General features: G+C 42.3%; 1 protein-coding gene across 1 annotated transcript in view; it reads left to right on the top strand.

Annotated features, from left to right (window-relative positions):
- BCL2 (BCL2 apoptosis regulator) overlaps positions 1-20,620 on the top strand; it is a 528,772-nt gene extending 508,152 nt beyond the window's left edge. The window contains exon 2 of the mRNA XM_085606935.1: positions 10,576-20,620. Coding sequence (XP_085463061.1) covers positions 10,576-10,710 — 135 coding nt within the window. The 3' untranslated portion in view covers positions 10,711-20,620. The remainder of the gene's footprint in view (positions 1-10,575) is intronic.
- The last annotated feature ends 287 nt before the right edge of the window (positions 20,621-20,907 follow it).

Below are 20,907 nucleotides of genomic sequence, written 5' to 3'. Positions count from 1 at the left end.
ATAATCACCTTCAGACTCACTCCCTTCATTCTTTAACAAATACTGTTGTACCTGGTTAGAACGCCTTGGTTTGTTTACCTGCTCCTCATTGTAGAATCCCGAATCCTGATTGTACTTTTGTGACCCTCTACTCTGCGGCAAGGGCGGTTTTGGCTCTTGGCTCTGCTGTCTCACAACCTTCTGTTGTTGCTGCTGTTGATTATTCCCCTCGTTCTGCACCTGTTGATTTAAGGGTTTACTCTCGTTATTCGCTAATGGTGGATTGGTACATTCAGATCTCCAATGTCCCAGCTGGCCACAGTTGTGACAAGGGAACTTTTTCTTCGCTTCCTCAAGATTCCCCTTTCCTTTCCCTGCATATCTGGGCCTATTCCCTGGATTATTTGCCTGTTCCACCAACTGTGCTTCTTGTCTTTCCGCAACCTTCACTTGTGCCCACATTGCTTTCTCTTTCAGCTTTCTCTGTTTTGCTTCAATTTCATCACTGAAGTACTTTGCATGTCTCAGAATCTCATCTATTTTCTTACTCTGCCAATCCACTGTATGCTCACGAATTCTCTCACTAATCTCAGGTCTCAGGCCATATACAAATCTGTATACAAAATGACTCAAATCCTTGTCACCCAGGTGCTCATCCCCACTGAATTGTTTAAAAGCCAGTATCAGCCTTTCATAAACATGAACTGATTCTTTTGCTTCCTGATGTGTTCGATCTATCTTAACCCAGTCTGTCTCTTTTGGAGGGACTTTACTTTTCAGGTATACAATCACCTGATCGTACTTGCTCATTACCTCTGGATCTGGTGCTCCTGTTCTCTGATTTCTTGGATATTCCTCAGTAGGCCAACTTACAACTATTTTACACTCAGCTCACAAGTCTGCTGGAACAATTATATCAAACAGACTATTCAGGTCAATCCACAGCACTTTTGACAATTTCACAAACCTGTCTACCTGCCTATACCACTCAACGGGCTTTTCTCTCAGTCGAGGGAAATCATTCGTAAATGATAAAATATCCTGTCTGGTCCATGGAACATGTACATATCCTCCTCCAGGTATTTCTCTCATAGGATAAGCATCCACTGTTTTCTCTTTTTCTCTCACAGGAAATGCTGAATAAGTCCTGTCCACTGATTCTTCCCTTTTCTTATACCACCTATCCTTTCATTTTTCTACGTCACCCCATTTTCGCAACAATGCAATCATTTCCTTAATCTGTCCTGTTCTACCAGCACCATTCAGATTTTCAATATCTTTGTCCGTAAAATCCATCCTGTAAGACCTCTGCAATGCTTTCACCTTATCAATGTCAACTCCTTGCTCACTCGCTATTGCTCTTAACCTGTCATGCGTATTTTTAGCTCTCCAGGTAATGTTTTTGCACATGAATAACAATTCTCCATCATGATGATTTTTTAGAATGTCTGTAGGAATTGTCCCTACAACAAGCTCCTCTAATTCTATGCGTAACCTGGCCACATCAATTGCCTGGGAATCTTTATTCCTCTTTTGAAGGACTCTCATCCAATCATTCAAATCTTCAGCTGTTATTTCAGTAGTTCTTTTCACTGGAGCCACCTTTTCTGGCATCCTCTGTGGTTCTAAAATTGGCATCCCTGAACAACTAGCATCACTAGTATCCAATCTCGAATTAGACTGTACCTCTAATCCTCCACTGCATGTGTCACGTCTGGATTGTCTCAAATCATCATTACTTTCTGTCCTTTTTCCTGAGTCTCCTGAGGGACCAGCCAAACTTGTTATCTTATTCCCAACATATGGAACCACCAAACCATTTTCACCCGTCCTCTGCTTATCAAAAACAGGCATAACCGGACCTATGGTTACAGGCACCGTAACAGCTTCTAGATTCTTCGTCAGTTCTCTAATCTTTTCAGTCAGTTCTGATGTAGTTCTGGCTAATTCTCTCGTATTCTCATCACCACTTCTTTTCTCTCTCTCTTTTTCTCTAAAAGGGTTACTACTTCTTAATTCAGGTGTCACAACTTCTGTTTCAATGATACGCAATGTATCTCTTATCGGAGAAACAACTGGTGTGCTCTCTTCTGGTTCTGGTCTATATGGAGGTGGTCTCTTGTAAATCATGTCATTCAAGACCTCATCCTCATAATCGCTAACTCCATATCTTCTCACTTCTGCCTCAGGAACCCTCTCCATACCCTTCCTTTCTTCCTTCTCGTCAACTGTTCTCATAGGATATAATCCCTCTGACATACTAGCATCTCGCCATCTCCTCATTCGGTCATGATGAGTTTCACGATCATGTTTCCTCCCAAACATGTACCTATAGTTGCCTCCAGACCTCTGTTTTTCTCGCTCATGTACTTCCTCTTCCCATTCCACCAAAGCCTCAAACTGTGTCGGCCTTGGTCTAGGCTCTAGACCCATCATTTTCTCCCGCAAATTTCTCAACACGGCCAGATTAAATGAACCATGTTCTGGGAATGCTAAGACACCATCTTCCTTAGTATACCTAGCCCAATTCTCTAACCATATACAGGTATGATACCCATATCTCGCAGCCATGAAGGATGCAGGCGTTTTCGTTGGAGGTAACAATTCACCTTCTCTTGTTTTAACATCTTTATCCTTGTCAAACCATCCTTTAATTTTTCCGAACAAGGATTTCTTCTTTTTCTCCTCTTGGTAATACATTTCTGCGTTTACCAAAACTTTCTAATCCCTTCCGTAATACAACTGTACAGTACAATATTTTATCCAATAACAGCGCGACTCACACCAACGCACCAATCCTGGAGCGTCTACGTCACCTTGTACCCCTTCCAATCCTTGCGCGGCTCACACCAACGCACCAATCCCAGCGCGAGCACTGTTCTGATCTACTACCCAATCAGAGCGCGGTCTGTATTACGTCAGTAGTCGCTGCAGTCGCTCCTGCTCCTGTCTCCTGTTACTCGTCTACCCCTCCTTTACAAAATCTTCTCAGTAGACTTCGTGTCAAATTTTACAAATCTATTAGTTACAACATATAAACATCTCCATTGTCTGCTTCGCTAACCATAGAATAGTAAAGAAAATCTTTTTCACAAGAATCCCGTCTTTTCCCTGAAACAGCACTCACTTCTGTTCCACAACGGAATTAATACTCTCGTTGACACAGTAGCACATCCCTCTACTCTGCCCTTCTAACATGCATCCATTAACTGTTTCCTCTAGGACTGCTCCAAAGAGTCTTACAATCAACTAAATGCTCATACATTCACGCACTTTCATACAAGAAAATATAATACATACACACAGAATCCTGCCTTCCCGAGAACAGCGAACAGTCTGTCCTACTACAGAATTATAACACGCATTAACCAAGCAGTGTTTTCCTCTGCCCAGTCCTTCAGACAAGCTCAGAGAATACCTATTACTTCTCCCGCGATAAGCTTTAACGGCGAACCTTACGGATCCCTGGGACTTAAGACCAGAGTTTCACAGATAACCTTCGCTATCATACACACTCCTTTTATACTAGAAATATATCCCTAATAGTAACACACGACGATGTCACTGATTCCGAACCCAGACAATGTGACGCGCAACTTCAATTGTCACACGTTTCTCCTGCATACGTACAGGACCAACAATCCCGTCTTTCCCGAGAGCAGTATATACTTCCCTCTGCCCTACTACGGAACTGCTACCAGCTCCCAAATTCCAGAAGCACTACATAAAACTCAACATGACGACTCCAACATATAGTATTAGTACATATACCAACATCAATCAATAATCAATAAATCAAAAGCCAATGTACAAGCAATCTAATCAGATCAACACAATAATCAAAACCATCAAATTCTGCTACCAGGAAATTGTCACAACTTGTTGCATGGCTAAACACTTATAAGGTCCCAAAGGCGAGACCTATTGCCTATGCCAATGCTTGTTTCATTGTGACCTCGAACAATGGAGGCCAGCTTTCTTTCTAGGAGCAGTTGTCCTGCATTAAAAGGATTATTGTCTTGTTTGGGAATCAAGAGGTACTCCAAGGTTTCTTGTTGTGGAGGTAGGCATGAGTATGTCCATGGGGACGGGGTTGAGGGTTGATGGAGGCTGGAAATCAGATGAGCACAGTTTTAGTAGAATCAAGCACAAGTGAACAAGTGTGGTGGTGCATGAGCTCCTGTTGTTGAGAGTTTTTTTAGTGTAAATAATTAGAAAAATCATTTCCTCTTAGGGTCGATGAGATAACAGTGGAGTGAGCATGGGACAATAGTTACCTCTCTCTCTGCCCCTATCTCTCTACCTCTCTACACCGCTCTACCTCTCTACACCACTCTACCTCTCTACACCTCTCTACACCTCTCTACCTCTCTCTACCTCTCTACCTCGCTCTACCTCTCTCTACCTCTACCTCTCTACACCTCTCTACCTCTCTCTACCCCTCTACACCTCTCTACCTCTCTCTACCTCTCTCTACCTCTCTCTCTCTCTCTACCTCTCTCTACCTTTCGCTCTACCTCTCTACACCTCTCTACCTCTCCACCTCTCTACCTCTCTCTCTACCTCTCTCTACCTCTCGCTACCTCTCTACCTCTCTCTCTCTACCTCTCTACCTCTCTCTACCTCTCTCTACTTCTCGCTACCTCTCTACCCCTCTCTACCTCTCCCTCTCTCTCTCTACCTCACTACCTCTCTCTATAAATACCTCTCTACCTCTCTCTCTATTTCTCTCTACCTCTCTACCTCTCTCTCGCTACCTCTCTCTCTCTACCTCTCTCTCTCTACCTCTGTCTTGCTACCTCTCTACCCCCCTCTCTCTCTCTCTCTCTCCCCCCTACCTCTCTCTACCTCTCTCTCTCTCTCTCTCTCTCTCTCTCTCTCTACCTCTCTCTCCCTCTCCACCTCTCTCTACCTCTCTCTCTACCTCTCTCTCTACCTCTCTACACCTCTCTACCTCTCTCTACCTCTACCTCTCTACCTCTATACCTCTATACCTCTATACCTCTCTCTGCCTCTCTACCTCTCTACCTCTACCTCTCTGCCTCTCTCTATCTCTACCTCTCTACCTCTCTCTCTACCTCTCTCTACATCTACCTCTCTACACCTCTCTACCTCTCTCTACCTCGCTACACCTCTCTACCTCTACCTCTCTCTACCTCTCTACATCTCTCTACCTCTCTACACCTCTCTACCTCTCTCTACCTCTACCTCTCTACCTCTCTACCCCCCTACACCTCTCTTCCTCTCTCTACCTCTACCTCTCTCTCTACCTCTCTCTACCTCTCTCTCTCCACCTCTCTACCTCTCTCAAAGATGACTGCAGCATCTATGTGGGATGTGGTGGACTAAGTGACAGCCGGAGCCTGATAGCACTGCTTGCCAATAGGTCTCCCCTTTGGGTCCTCATAAGTGTTTAGTTATCCAGTACAATATCCTTGGTGCAACAACATCAAGTGTCGCATGGCTAAACACTTATAAGGTCCCAAAGGCGAGACCTATTGGCTATGCCAATACTTGTTTTATTGTGACCTCGAACAATGGAGGCCAGCTTTCTTTCTAGGAGCAGTTGTCCTGCATTAAAAGGATTATTGTCTTGTTTGGGAATCAAGAGGTACTCCAAGGTTTCTTGTTGTGGAGGTAGGCATGAGTATGTTCATGGGGACGGGGATGAGGGTTGATGGAGGCTGGAAGTCAGATGAGCAAAGTTTTAGTAGAATCAAGCACAAGTGAGCAAGTGTGGTGGTGCATGAGCTCCTGTTGTTGAGAGTTTGTTTAGTGTAAGTAATTAGAAAAATCATCTCCTCTTAGGGTCGATGAGATAACAGTGGAGTGAGCATGGGACAAAAGTTATTGCAAGTTTTGCTGCAGGAGTTGTAGTTGTGGCTGGGGAGAAGAGATTACGTTCTGGTAGTAGCAGGCCTTGACTTTGTCAAGGGCGAAGAGAGTAGTGAAAGTTTGTAAGCTTGCATATGCTTAGGTGTGTGTGTAACTTAGTTAATTGTGTAGTTGGGATAACGCCCCATAATGGTTTCTGGGATCGAGTGTCCGGGGATAGCTAAGGTTGTATAGCCATGTGCTGTAGGCTTGTAGTGGGAAGTGATAATCTAAGACATACTGTAACATGTTGTTGACATAGTCAAGGAAGTTGGGGGCGAGATGGAGTGAGGCGGTCCTTGGACACATGAAGGTATGTTGGGATTGAGTCATTGTATATTCTTGTTGGAAGATGGGCAAACTGGTACTGGTTGTGGTAATGAAAGAGTCATGTGGATGAGGTCATAGTGATAGGTAATGGTTAATATTAGGGTTTGATTGATGTGTTTTAATTTGATGTAAGTCGAATCATGTCTTCTCTTGTTCCATGTACCTCATGCTGATACCTATGGAATGGGTGTGCTATATAAGAATGCATAAATAAGTTACAAAAAGTAGCAAATGATAACCTGATGTCACTAAGTTTTGTGGGGAAGGCAGTTAATGCCATCTTCTTCAGTAAAAGGCCAATTTCTCCATTTTTCCAAGAAGAGCCTTTAGTGAAGAAGGTGGCATGGTTAGTGTGAAGTACTGCAGGTGTTGCAGAATGCAAGCGGTTGAGCCATGTTTTAGTGATGGAGACAAATTGAAATTAAAGTCTGTGAGATTTAAAATGGAGGGTTATACAGGATATTTTTTTGCAAACCAATTTGGCAGACTACATGATGTTAGTGTTTTTACAGCATTTGTACAGGCCACTCGTTTATGTAGCGTTAAGGCAGGGTAAGTGCAATGGTTTTGGTTTCTGGGTGTTGGTGGACAATCAATATGGGAGAAGTGGCTGAAAATTGAGAAATTTCAAGCCTAGCAGAGACTTTTTCAGAAGTATGGAAGCGGAAGAGGCCCAGGATGTTTGGCATCTTGAGCAGAACAACACCCTCTATGCCTCTACTTTCTGCTCTACACCACTCCACAACAATCTATGCCACTCAACTCTGACACTGTACTCCACGCACTTTAACTCTATGCTGTTCCACTCCACAACACCCTACTCCCTCCACGGCACTCCACAACACTGTATGCTATTCCATGACATTCCACATCACTCATCTTCTCGACACTCAACTCTGCTGTATGCCAGGGTCGGACTGGGATCACAATTAGGCCCAGGCACTCCCAAAAAAGTGGCACACATCCGCAAATCATAAGTATTTTTTTTGTAGCTTTATATTTCGTGAACACGGTCCACAGGAATAGAGCTTACTATGAGCACCAGCTACAAAATCAAATTCATTTTTATTTTAGGTAGATTAAGTGATTTTCTCAGAATCACTGGATGTTGAGCTGACGCCAGAACTCGAATGTACTTCCCCAGTTCCAATGTCAGCAGCTCTTAGACCATAATGCTACATCCTATGTCTTCTTTTCCTCTGGGAAAGGTGAATTTACAGCGAGGTTTAGGCAAACACTCCCTGCCCCTCCACCGAGGCCTAAAATACACTGGGACCTAGTTGACAACACCTTGCCCCAATGAGGCCACTTCTCTTTCTCCCCACCTACCCATACTATTATAGCCATAGCGTATAACCTGGCAGGGGAGGGGGGTCAACACGGCTGATGCTGCTACTCCAGGGGGGCTTAGGTGAGAATGTCCCCCCTCCAAACCAACTCTTCAGCCTGCGAGGCCCCTGCATACTCCCACCTTCCCCATGCCTGAAATTGGCCTGAAAATGATGGTCCAGCGGGAGACTGACACTGCTTTCTGGCCGGTCGGCCACATGAGGTAGGGGGCCGAGGTGAGAATGCCTTAAGGGCCAGAACAAAGCCTGGCCCCCAGCCTCAGTTGGATAGCATGGCAGGGGAGTGCGGTGATACTGACAACACTTCACAGTGGCCTGGCAGGACCGGGGAAGATAGTAAGTTTCTGTGGTCCGTTTTTCAGAGGCCGGCCCACAGATGACCATGAGGCACCGGCCCATCACCCAATGCCCGACTGCCCGCTTTTCTCAATCCGATCCTGCTGAATGCCACTCCATAACTCTCCACTCTACTCCACTCTATAACACTCCACTCCATGCCAGTCTCCTTTACCCCATTAACTTTTAACCATGCTGAACAGCAGCCACTCTGGTGTACAACGTTGCTGAAAGATATTGGCAAAGCCAATAGCTTTACACAGGCGCGACCTATTGGCGCTGCCAATGCTTGTTTATGAATGTGCCTGCTTAAAAAATTTATTTAACAATCATTCAGTAGAGCATTCCTCCCTCCGTAAGAAAATAATTCTCGCCCGTTAAAAAAAATGCTGAACACGCATCTCTGCCGCATCATTTCAAAACTTTAAACCACCAGCAGCCTAATTCACATAGTTTCTGTTCTCTAATTTTGTTATTTTTCACAGTTTCTAAAATGCCCGCATTTAATTCTTTATTGTGCTGAGTTCTGCAAATTCTACAGCATAGCCACTGTTGTTTCCTGAAAAAGCGAAATTGCCTTTTTTTGGCATTACAGTGCTACAGCAGACCGTTAAATACAATTTGGCACGTGGTGTTTCATTCAGCAAAAGCGGCTGAGGAGGATTTCCTGCTGAAACGGTTTTAAAGAGGGAAGTCCCGCCCCTCGGCAGCTGTTTCACTCAGGTAGTGACAGGAAGTCACTACTTCCTCGTGCACGCTTTGTTCACCGTCCACTCACAGCCCGTATTAATTGGAACAGCCTTTTCCACTTTGTCAGTTCATAGAAGACATGTAACTTACTGTATCTGCCCTGCAGATTCTTAACTTTTTATTTGCTCTACATTGATTGGTCAAATGGCGCTTTGCTCCAGTCCTTCTTTACAGGTGTAGTATTGCCGTTTGTAGTATACCATATGTATGTTCGTCAGTAGGGGTTTGTTTGCTTAAGGGCGCACCCAAATGCGAGCCTGTCATAAAAATCTCGATCAAATGCTTTTATTAAACTTATTGTTTAATTACTGTCTTTGGAAGTAGACTGACAGACTGTGAAGTCGGTATCAGGGACTCGATGATCAACCGCATGATCCGTATTTATGAGAACCAACTAGTATCAACGTTTGCACTGACAATCTTATGCAAAAAATTCTGGTTTTTGTTTGCACAGGGCCAGGATCATGAAAAGTTGCACTGGCTCCGCACAGAGCGTTGTGCTGGATTGTTTGGTACTTGTGATGTCTAAAGTTCATACATATAACTCAGAAAATACTCAAAATACTACACAAGTCGGGAACAGTGAGTAGAGACTCTCCGGCTTGTGCTGTCTACAGTTATTCACTTTGAGATTTTCCGAGTTATGTATGAATTTGAGATAATTCAAAATAAAAAAGAAACAGTCCATGGCTTGTCATTGTAGATGATGCACTTTTACAAAAAGTCTACATTGCATGCAGTATATGCGGGTGAAACAGCTTTGTGTAAATGTGACTCAAAGGTGCATTGACTTCTTTTTTAACATTTGTGTTTTACTACATGGAAAAAATATATTTATTTTGCTGTGAAGAAACCCTGTCCTCTACATCCCCCATTACATTTAGTGGTATTCCCTTCCAAACGCCACCATGGAAACATCCTTTCTCCTGCCCTTAAGAGAGGAGTACATTTGCAAACATTTCAAGAGTTGGAATGCTCCCTGTAAGAGGTATCTACTCACCTACAAGCTTACAGGTTTGTATAGCATCAGCTACATTTGCTGGTGGGCCCACACACAAATGTCCACAATATCTCCATTCCTAAATTGGGAAGTGTGGAAATTCCACACAGTCGCAAAAATTCATCGATCGCAAATGTACTTTGTAATTGTGAAATTCTGTCAGTTGTTATTCTATTAATGTGGATATGTTACAAGTACAAAACGAACACCAGTCAAACCTAAAATGACTTTACATAACCAAGAGGCTTTGTGAATTGATTCCATTGTAATTCTTAAAGACCCTTATCCCGTTATACTGGGTTTTACAAACTTTTAGGTGGGGGGGGGGGGGCACAGAGTTTGATCCACATAAGGTTGGTATGGGGTTAGCTGGTGGGGCCACATCATTTATTGATTAGTCATAGGCAACTTAGCCAGGATGAAAAGTAATATAGTGGGGTTACAGCATTGAAATGTTGACCACACTGCTTTAGAACCACCTTGTTTCTTATATCATCTTTAAAAGAAAAGCCGGCATATACAAAAATACGCAGAATCTCCTCCAAGGTTACCTTCAAATTGGAAGTAAAAAGATTCCTCATGAACAAGTTCCTACCTTAAAAGGGTCTCGGATCCTCTGCTCTAATGCTTGGACATACACCCTAAATACCGCGTTTGGTGTTATTCTGCTTTACTGTTCACTTGCTCCCCTCCCAGTTCACTAGGTTCCAGTTTTTTTTTCTTACCCTTACTGTCCCTTTCGATTGTAACCTCTTGTTTGATATGCGTATGTGATTTGTCCAGGTTGGTACCCCCTCTGTCGATTGTATTGCTACTATTACCATCCTCTCCCCCAAAGTGTAAAGCGCTCTGATATCCTTCGGGATCATGTTCGCGCTATATAAAACTTTATAAATAAATAAATAATTATACTAGCTTGATGACTGTATCTGAATATTATCTTTTTTCTCATTACAGGAGGCCTTTGTGGAATTGTACGGAAATAGTTCGCGGCCTGGATTTAGTTCCTCGTGGATCTCAGTGAAGATGTTACTCAGCCTGGCTGTCCTTGGAGCTTGCATCACCATTGGCGCCTACCTGGGGCATAAGTGAAGCCAGCATCCTAGAGGAAAGATCCTTCCAAGTGCAGCAGAAAATAACTCTTTCTCGTACTGACCAACAGTCAACGCTAGATACCAGCTATTACTGCCAAAGATGTATTTTTATATGTTTTGTTTTACATTTCATTTATTTATTTATTAAGGTTTTTTTTGGCTTCACATCGAAATCCATTGGGTCTTCACCGAAATGCAGCACAGAAATATTCTGTGCGTCCTAACCTTCTCATTGTGCTCCTTTTAGAGTGCCGTGTCATAAAATCTTTCATGTGCATGTCTAGAAAAATTATTATTTAGGATTCCTTTAGCTTGCAGACGATATTCACATGGCCCACCTTCTGCAGTGAGTTGGTTTTGTAGCTGAAGCTAGGCTGTAGCTACTGAAGTGAGAATTTTCAGATTTCTTCTTGCCTCTGTCATGGCACGGACTTCAAGAAGCCAAATGGCAAATGATGAAAGCTGGTTCATCTCTGCAGCCGGTACTTCTTTCAAGCAAACAATCCATACCAGTATTCAAAGAAAGATACCACTTGTTTGCCAACAGCACCATCAAACCCCATCATGTCATCTCAATTTCCACATGGACTCAGAGCTAGAGCACACAAACACAACATCTAGATCCTAAGGAATAGAAGCTGCTACAATTTCACAGAGTTAATGCGGAGAACATTTCCTGCTAGGATGACATTCAAAAACTGCTACTGTTTGTAATCAGATGCAGCCTAGAGTCCTGGCGGCTGAAAAGTCACACTGACATCCAGGAACTGATCCCTTTTGTTTGGTATTCTACATATGCGCCTTCTCAAGGTCACATATTCTCAATGTTACAGTCGGGTTGCTTCAACAACTGCTATGGACATTCAAGTCTGATACAATTCATCTAAGTGAAGTATTTTTGGTACATCCTCAGTAAACTAATTTCAGTATCTCCTGGGCACTGAGAACAAATTTATCAAGCCAAATACCTTCTCTCATCTATTGCATCATGTTTCCTCAGCAGAGGAAATCAAGGGGCTGTTTGCAGTCTAGTTATCCTTATAGATGTCGTAGAACTCCATCATAACTGCGAACAAACCAGGTTTTATGAAGAAGCCAATTCTGACATAGCTTCATCTAAGAAGTGAGATGATCATCAAACTTTATGAGCATACTGATACTGTTGGAAAATGTGCTCAAATAGAGTCTAGCAAGTTCGTATTCCATATCCAATGTGCGACGACCTTCCATTGTATCATTTTAACTCGTTCTTGGATCCAAAAATTATATTTGAGGTCACGCATCATACTGTGGCTATGCAACGCCTGTAGACGCAAAGTGACTAAAATCACTGTCAGACTTTGGTTGAATGGATCAAGCAAAATTCAGTATTGTAGAAGTGACGATTGTGTACAAATATAGATTCAAAATGGCAGACAGCAACTTAGCCATTCACAGCAATGTCTCTATAAAGTCCTGGGAACATAATGTGGTTTTCACATTTTTAGGGACAGAAGTCAATAATGAAAGAGGTGGTGCCTGGGGAGGGTACATAATTTATGCAAATATACGCACGCATATTTCGCTTATGATTTTTTTGTGGGGTTATTTTTGATGTCTTTAGTTTCACAGCGATTTTGCTTCTATTTTGCATCGTTTTTTCAAGCCCACTCTTTTTCCACATCCTGCCCCAGGACCCACTTTAAAACAGTGACGGGGTCCTGTTGTGTCCCTGGTCCCACTGGTTGAGTACCACAGTCATCCACAAAATAACTGACTTTCTCTTTTTAAAGCTGCTCCTTAGTTTAGAACTGTGCATATCTATTGTGCTGTTTAACTGGGACACATAACCTATTCCGAGTAAGCATGCATTGTCACAGTTTTACCAGAAAATATTTTTGTGTTGGAGATATTTATCAAAGTTACATTGAGTGCTCTACTAATACATATTCAGTCTTTCAATGTATTAGTTGCTAAATGAAAAAAAATAATATGTGGGAAGCAGGGTGAACGCTGGTGGCTTCCTATTTGATGGCACTTCTTTTCTTTAATTTATTTTAGCATAGTCACAGAGTTGTAGGACTGTCGCCGAGTTGACGTCTCACCGCCTACTACGACACGCTGCGAAGACTGGCATCTCTGCAGTTCATAGCACATTGGCATCTGTTGAAAGTAACTTAAGACTTGTCTCTAACTTGCGCTATTCCTATATGGAAAATTATTTTGTGGTAGGTTTACATAACAGAAAACTCTTAACAATGCAATATAAATTCCTCTGCTGCTACACTATCAGGATAGATTTAAAGGAGTTTATTTTTGTAGTTTGCTCCTCACGTTGAGTAACAAAAAGCTGCTTTAGGGATGACACAAAGTGTAGTCTTAATAGCCTGTGACATGGTTGCCTTTCAGTTACCACAGGGTGGTTCCATCCTATCTTGTTCCCCATCCCTTCACCCACTTCCAACATTTGTCAAAATGGTGTAACCTTAAGTTGTGTATTTTTTTTTTTAATTAAGCTTTCCTGCAGGTATCTGTTCCTCTATGCCCATGCTTCTGTAAGGAAAGTCAGCATACAGTATTGTTGCCGATTTATTGTCAGCATTGATTTTTTCCCAACACTTATTGGAAATGTTGAATGTAAACAAGTTCTTTTTGTGACTGCATGCATATTAAGCTGTGTTCCTCATATGTTCAAATGATAAGTGTTGTTGGTAGTGTAATATATGCAACCCCTAGCACCATGGAGGGTGAAAAAGCAACCAATGTCCGATGGTTGGCGCAAACTCGAATGAAGAGTCTGTTGAGGATATTGGGCCAACAGAGATTACAAAGAGGTGGTACAGGACAGTAGATTTTGAGGGCTCTCTATTTTTATGTTGATGGATAAACCATAGTTATCCATGTTTTTTTCCCCATGGTCAAATTTGGATGACCGCACTTTGTCTGTGTATTTTCCTGTCACTTGTACAATGGTTCGAATGTACTTAGGACATTATCTACAAGTCGCAGGCTCCGAGCCATTCGATACAGCTTTTAAGCGATTTGCAAGGTATCCATTTAGATGATACAGATTGGCCCATTGAGCATTGTGGGCATCGTGCACATGCAACCAATTAAACATACTAACAGCATATCCCAGACAACACAGATAGGGTGAGGTCATTCTTTCCTTGAAATTAATGTTGCGCTGACCAACGATGGGGACTTTTTTATCTCTATTTTTTAATGCAATGAATGTAAATGGTTCTCCCATGTAGGCTGGTGTATGATCTATGATAGAGATTTCATCAACCAGACCATTGCACCATCATATCACCTAATTCCTGCTTTTTGTGCTCCTGCCCTTTTCAACTCTATGAGGTTCCAATACCAAGCAGAGCAGGAAAAATGTAAGCGATCTCCCGCAGTCACTGTCTGCACAACCCAGAAAACTCTCTCCCGTGTTTCCAATTCCTGACAACTTCCTTCCTCTGCAGCTATTGCAGTCTTTTTTGATTAAAGCAGAGTTTGATTATTTCTTGTAATGCTTTCCAGTTTTTATTTAGCCAGCAGCTCTTGGAAGGAGAAACTCAGTAATTGGAATCATATAGTTCACAGCAGCTGCAAAATGGACAGCATAACATTTCAAGGGATTTTTGGCACTCCATGACCCATATCCACTTCTTGAGTATTAAGTCTGGTGAAATCAGAACCATGAGCTGCTTCAGCGCGATATCCAATAAAAGGCAAAACAAAATGGCTGCTGGAGGTGTTTACAATTGTTTTGTTTACTGAGGAAGCTTACTCTTAATGCTACATTGTTCACCTGTTGGAAGGGCACAGTAATAACATGAGATGTGGAAATCTTTAAACTTTGAAGTACAAACTAATTTAAGTGCAAAAGTCAAAAACTGAGCCAAGCCTCTGGCCTTTTCCACAAGCAGTGACTAAAATTATGTGCCTAAAGTATGCCATCGCAAACTGAAAGTACTGGCTCTTCGACTGAACCCCTGCGCCCAGATGGATCAGCATCCCCCCTCAGCACCTTGAAACCTTCACGGGTGAGTAGCCGCGCTATACAAACCTCTGATTGATTGATTGAAAGCAATAAAGGGAATCTAGTGATGGAAAATTCAATATAACAGTGCAAATTGATTGATTAGAAAACTTTAAGTACATTTTATCTGCCCGCTCTGCTCCTACAGTCTCAGGCATCAGTGTCTCAATACTCCTGTTTAGTGGGGTAGTTGTTGTTGACAGGTGGGAGTTGTAAAGCTGAGTCTGCAGATACGAACAGACACAAAACAAGTATTGGAAACACCAAAAAGGTTAGGCTTCATTGTGATGTGTGCACACTGGAAACATCATTTACCCCGCATGCGAAACAACACATGCCATTACAACGCGGTCTTTACAACGACTGCGATGTTACATCGCATGCCAATACAACGCAAGCTGTTACAACGACTTGCTGAAGCGGGCAGAAGGTGTTGAATTTTAAATCCAACACCTTCCCTATTGTCCGCACAGACTGAATTTGGAATAGTAAATTATACTATTCCAACATCCAGCGCCCCCCTACGCAAGTCTTTGTTATGAATTGCATTTTAATGCTATGCGATGTAACAACGCAGTCGTTGTACTGACTGTGTTGTAATGGCATGCGTTCTAACGTGGCCTATTCGTGCACACAGCCAGTCTGGACAAGGAGGTAACTATGCCAGTAAAAAATAATGACTTCGTGGAGAAATATTTGGTTTTGGTTTACAATGAATATATGACATAAAGAATTGAATGTGTAGTGACTGAATGTGCTTTATAGTTCAAACGTAGTCTCTCATTGACTGCAGTGAAGGGGAAGGATACCCCCAAATAGCCAATAGCATGAACTGAGAGAATACTGCTCCTCTGGGGCGCAGCCAAAACCCACTCTACATATTTGTTAGAGTATTGGCAACAGTAGGTTTTTCAGAGAAGTGCACTGTCAAGCAAGACCTAAAATACAAAGGGCTAGCCACATAGATAGGCATCTTAGAGGAGCATAAAAAACAAACAGCCTTTGAGCCCTGAAGAGCCCTTAGATGGTCAGTGGCACACTTACAAATGAAATGCTGCAAGAGTGTGAATCCTAATTAAATTGACTGCTACTAATCGAATTAATTGGCAAACAGACACACAAAGGAGCGAGAGGATACATCTCTGGTGTTTAAATACTTTGGTTTCCAAGCCAAAGGGTAACAAAATATAGGGCAGTTTGAGGTCAATTTTCTGGGACAGAGAGAGGAGAGATTTTCGGGGTGAGCTGTTATTTTGAAGTGAGCAAGGTTAGTCTTATTAGAGATGGGGGAGGGTCTGTGCCCAATAAGGCAGTGAGATCTCCTGTTGGAATGTCAAAAGAAGGTATGTGCATGTGCTGGCCGGCTAACCAAGTGACAACATGGTGCTCAATTTGAGGACCAGGCCTCGCTTTGAGAAGCAGTTCATAAAATTTAAGCACATCAGAAGTGGAGCACCTTCATGCAACCACCCCCTTAGACTTTAGTACTGGCACAAGGCCCTATCTTGAGTTAAGCAAGACCATGGAACAAGTTAACCAAAATTGATAACAAAAAATAAGTAGTTCTATTGATTTTCGGTGGCAAAACATCCAAACTGCAATTAAGCTCACATATTTGTTTTTTAAAGAACTGAAGGTAGTGCTGATGTTGCAGACTTTTTTTCTCCTCTGCACAGGGAGAGAGTTGTGATATCAGCCCTGTCGAAGGTCCTGAAGAAACATGTAGTAACCTTTGTCATACATGTTGTAGGCACTCCAAGTATAAATTATTCGCACAGGAGCTATGTTGTATGATCAGCACTGAATTTTATAAAGCAGAGGAACGTGAGGATCCTTAAATGAATATTTCATTTGTAAGATGATACTAAATGTGTATTTAGATTACTCCCAGTGGGCATTAAGATTTGCACCATAATGAGTTTCCATTTTTGTGTAAAGATGTACACCAAAGGAGTTTTTTAGTCTCCTGTTCCCCCTTTGAGACTTTCAGCTCTTATTGGAATGGACCCTGCATGGGCCACAGTTGGCAGTTGCAGGGGGGCCATTATAATTTCTTGCTCCTCAGATAAAACTGGCCATGCTTTGTTGCCAGAGGAAACTTGTTTAACCTTTCGGCCACACTAGTGGCCCTTAAGCCCCAAAAACACGACAGGGCTTGTCTCCAATTCTGATATTTTTGGCCTTTTTGCCTATTCTGTGCTAGGAGGTTCCCGGCTCCCAAAGTAAAAAGTTAAAGCCTGGGCTGACCAAAGCCTTGTTAATCTAATTAAGGCGAAGATTCTTCTACTTAACAATCTCTGAGAACTATTATGCAAGTTAAGTTCTTTGGTACAGGTAATCCTGATCCCAAGAGCTTTCAACAGAGGGCGACTTGTGGTTGTGTCTCACTTTACCTCATTCAGTTGCCATCATCGTGGCCAGTGAGTGAGCAGTTTCAGTGGTGGTCTGGAAGGAACTCAATTACCTTCTTGTTAGAAATGGTTCACTTGACAGGGATCAAATGTTGTGCCAGCTTGACGGGGGTCAAGGTTTCACTAGGGTTGTACCCTTTGGGCCACTATAAAATATTGGGAAAGTCCAAGTAGCCAGGCCCGATATTGATAGATTTCAAGATCTTTCAGGCATTAGTGATCAAGAGAAACAGATTATGTAGTTCACTTTGAGAGTGTGGCTTATTTTATAAGAAATATAGTAGCCATCTTTATAGCACTGCACATAAGTGGCCCGGAACAGCACTGTAAAGAAGATGCATCAGCAGGGTATTGAACTCTATAGAGTACAACTGGAAGGGCAATAGGCAAAACTTTAAATGAAGTTCTCCAAAACAGATTAGGTAAGCGAAAAATCATGAACAGTGGCATGTCCAGTGGAGCTCTTGGATCCGTTCTTTCGAATGTTGAAGAGGGCATATCTGCTCTTCCATCTGCATAAATGTCCGCTGCTAAATATAATTTTAGGAGGGTAATGCAGTGGCAGCTTCAGAGAGAAAGTTGGCTGCTTAGTGACAACTTTTTTCAACCCTCACTTACAAGTGCAGCCGGGCTGCTGCTACGACTTTCTATGGGGTTAATGTGCCAGACCAAGTGAAAATTGTAACCGGATGGAGTTCATGCAAAAAGTAGCTGACCATCTGATATGTTAAATGTTTGAATGCATGTGCAAACAAAATTACTTGCTAGTTTACTTTTTTCAGTCTCACACAAAACATGTTTTCACCATGCTCCATGCAAGGACTGAGTGAAGTGTACAAGAAGGCAACTGGATGTTTGGGTTTACCTTAGTCAAACCCGGGTGAAATAGATTGGGAAGCCAGGCATAGGGTTTGCTGGTGCCTCAACACGTAACCAGGCAGCAGTTCATAGCGGCTAATCAGAACACCCTGCTTATCATTTGTTTGGGCCACAACAATCTCATGACAAAAAAAGCCTGAGGCTGTTACTTTTGGAACTAAGCCCATATTGGACTATAGGATGAATCACTGAAGATAATGAAGTAATTTATATGTTCTGATTGTGGCAGCAGTCCACCTTTCAAATGAAGGGGTTCATGAAGCAGTTTAGTATGGGTATGGTGGAGCATGCCGTAAGCAGGGATACAGGACTCACCAAGTTTCATCTGACTCCCCTGGTAGCATGATAGGGTTTCATTATTAAACATGGGCATGTACATACTTGAGGGGCGTTAACCCGAATCCGGTCCCAGGATGCTTGTTTCTGGTTCTGGGAAGACCTGGCTTGCCAGTTTGGGTTGGACTATTCCCATGGGGCACAGAGTCAAGACTGATTATCATATAGCTGGTTCTGAACTAGGGTGGCGAAGTGAGCTAAAGAACGATGATGGATTCAACCCAGATCTGTGCCTGGGGGTGAGTGTCTGAAAAGTTTCAGCGCTCCGTCCATCATCTCTTTGTGTTTGCTTCATAGTCCTAAACATACAGTTGTCCCAGAAAGGGCTGCATGGTAATAGGATCAAAACAGAGCTCAGGATAAGGATGGCAAAGATGCATGGTGAACCAGAAAAGGAAGACCAGTTAATGAGAAGAGACCTGCTCCTAGTTTCAAAGACCACTCAGGAGTCAAAATACAGGAACGGGTGATGGACCATCAAGCGCAAAGCACTCTGACCAGCTCAAGATGTCAGTTTGTAGCCGCTGGGTAAGAGCTGGCTTCCTAAATGGAAAACAGTGAAGAAAAACTGGAACAAAGAGATATTCTTGGCTATGAATAAATCACCTGTTCACAATATTTTAATTCAGAAAACAAACAGTCTTGTATGTCAACAAATGTGTTGGCTGAAATAATTTTAGCGAGCAGTTGTTAAAAATATTAATGCCATGGTGTCACAGTGATATGACTAGGTTGTTTGGGTAGTCCTCACCAGCGGCACAAATTGAACTAACATTTGAGGTGATCCTCAGTCTGCCCAAAGGAACTGGGTCCAGGAAAGCCCTCCTCTCACAGAAGCCTCCACCCACCTTTACTATCTTCTCACAATTTAATTAAATTGAAAAAACCTGATGAACAGCCAATCTGATCATGGAGGTTCCTTTGAGGGTCACCTGTGTTTAAACCTCATTAAAAAACGTTTTTCACACATAAGGGAACTACACCAAATCTCTGTATTTATAAGGTTTATTATGCCGTGAGTTTATAACATAAACACAGGAAAGTGCAGCTACCTTACGCTGCGGAGAGTTAATTGCAAGGTTCAGGGATTAATGAGTGACAGACGATTATGTGTAACTGCATCTCTTACGGATCAAAACAAAGAGTTTGTAGAAACTCTACAACTAGGAAGTTGCTCACTGGACCCAATCTGTGCATAAACTCAACAAAGAATGTGACCGCCGTGAAATGAGATTAGTATTGAAACATTGTGTCGAAGAATAATAGATGGTTTCAAAGTTATCATTGCTAAGCTAACTTCTTTTATACTTATAAACATGTGGCTATTTTACGTATGACCAAGCAACGTTTTTTGCTGAAATAATTTGAGGTTGTGACATTGCTATAGGCGTTATGCCAAGATAAAGAATCTAGGAGTGCAAGCTAGCCCAGGTACACTGAGAAGTCTGGCAGAAAACTGCCAAGGTCTGAACCGTGCAAAACAGATATCATGGAGTCGCAGTTCAAGAACCGCAGTGGGGAAAAACACAAAGGCTCATAGTTGTTAGCACATTTGTTTTACACCATTCATTGATAAGTACACATAATGCACCGTTCATTGTGTTGTACATTTAGCTCCACTTTTTATGCCCGAACCCTAAATCCTGAGGTAATACTGGCTAGGACATACAGTAACATTATTGCAGTGTTATCCCCCACCCCTTCCCCCCAGTTTAGTAAACAACTGCAAATGTGAACCTGAGCGGTGGAGCTCTACTAACTTCCTGCTTGCTGCTTCTGAAGCTAGTTCTCGACCAATTGATCTCAACTCCACCCCCTTCCATGACTCCCCTCATTCAGAACAATATGTGAACTAGCCTTACCTTGAAAGCATTGATTTAAATTCTTTATTGTACTTAAAATCTGCTCAAACTACCAAACTGATATACCATACCACAATCCAAATATGAGAAGAAATAGCACCTTGCAGTGTGTGCCTTACATCAAAGGATTCCAAGTAGTTTTACAGAACCAATGTCATGCGTTTAAGCCTACTGAAACTGAAGGAGAATGAAGAACATGGGAAGAATTCTGATATAAGCTAAATGTGTTGCTCAGTGCTGATATGCAAATCTCCATTTGTCTGCTGTTTTGTTTTTGTGGGTTGATATGCATGTATATGCAAGTGCTTTCTTGTCATACTTTTGTTTGTATACTGTAGTCCATTTTACAATGTAGAGGATTTTTTGGTCATGCTTTACTAAATTAAAAATGCTGCTGTGTCTGAAGTATGTTTTTCTTCTTATTAATTAGACTTTGTTGGTACCCACAAAACTGAGATATGGGTTAATTAGCAAAAACTTTTGCTAGCATAAATTTGAGTTTGCACCAGCCCAATGCGTAGTTTCCAACATTAATTTTCTTTTATGGGACACTTTGCAGCACAGCTATCAATTACTTACGTGACAATTTGCCAAACCCACTGCCCCAAAGCTCCACCCACTCCGACCAACCCACATAATTAGCATAATTTAACTCCGCCTACTTGAACATTAGGTTCTGTGATATGCATGAT

The sequence above is a fragment of the Triturus cristatus genome, chromosome 5_2, assembly GCF_964204655.1.
Source record: "Triturus cristatus chromosome 5_2, aTriCri1.1, whole genome shotgun sequence".
Classification (NCBI taxonomy): domain Eukaryota; kingdom Metazoa; phylum Chordata; class Amphibia; order Caudata; family Salamandridae; genus Triturus; species Triturus cristatus.
The sequence above is the reverse complement of the archived record's forward strand: the minus strand, read 5'-3'. Positions and strand labels throughout refer to the sequence as shown.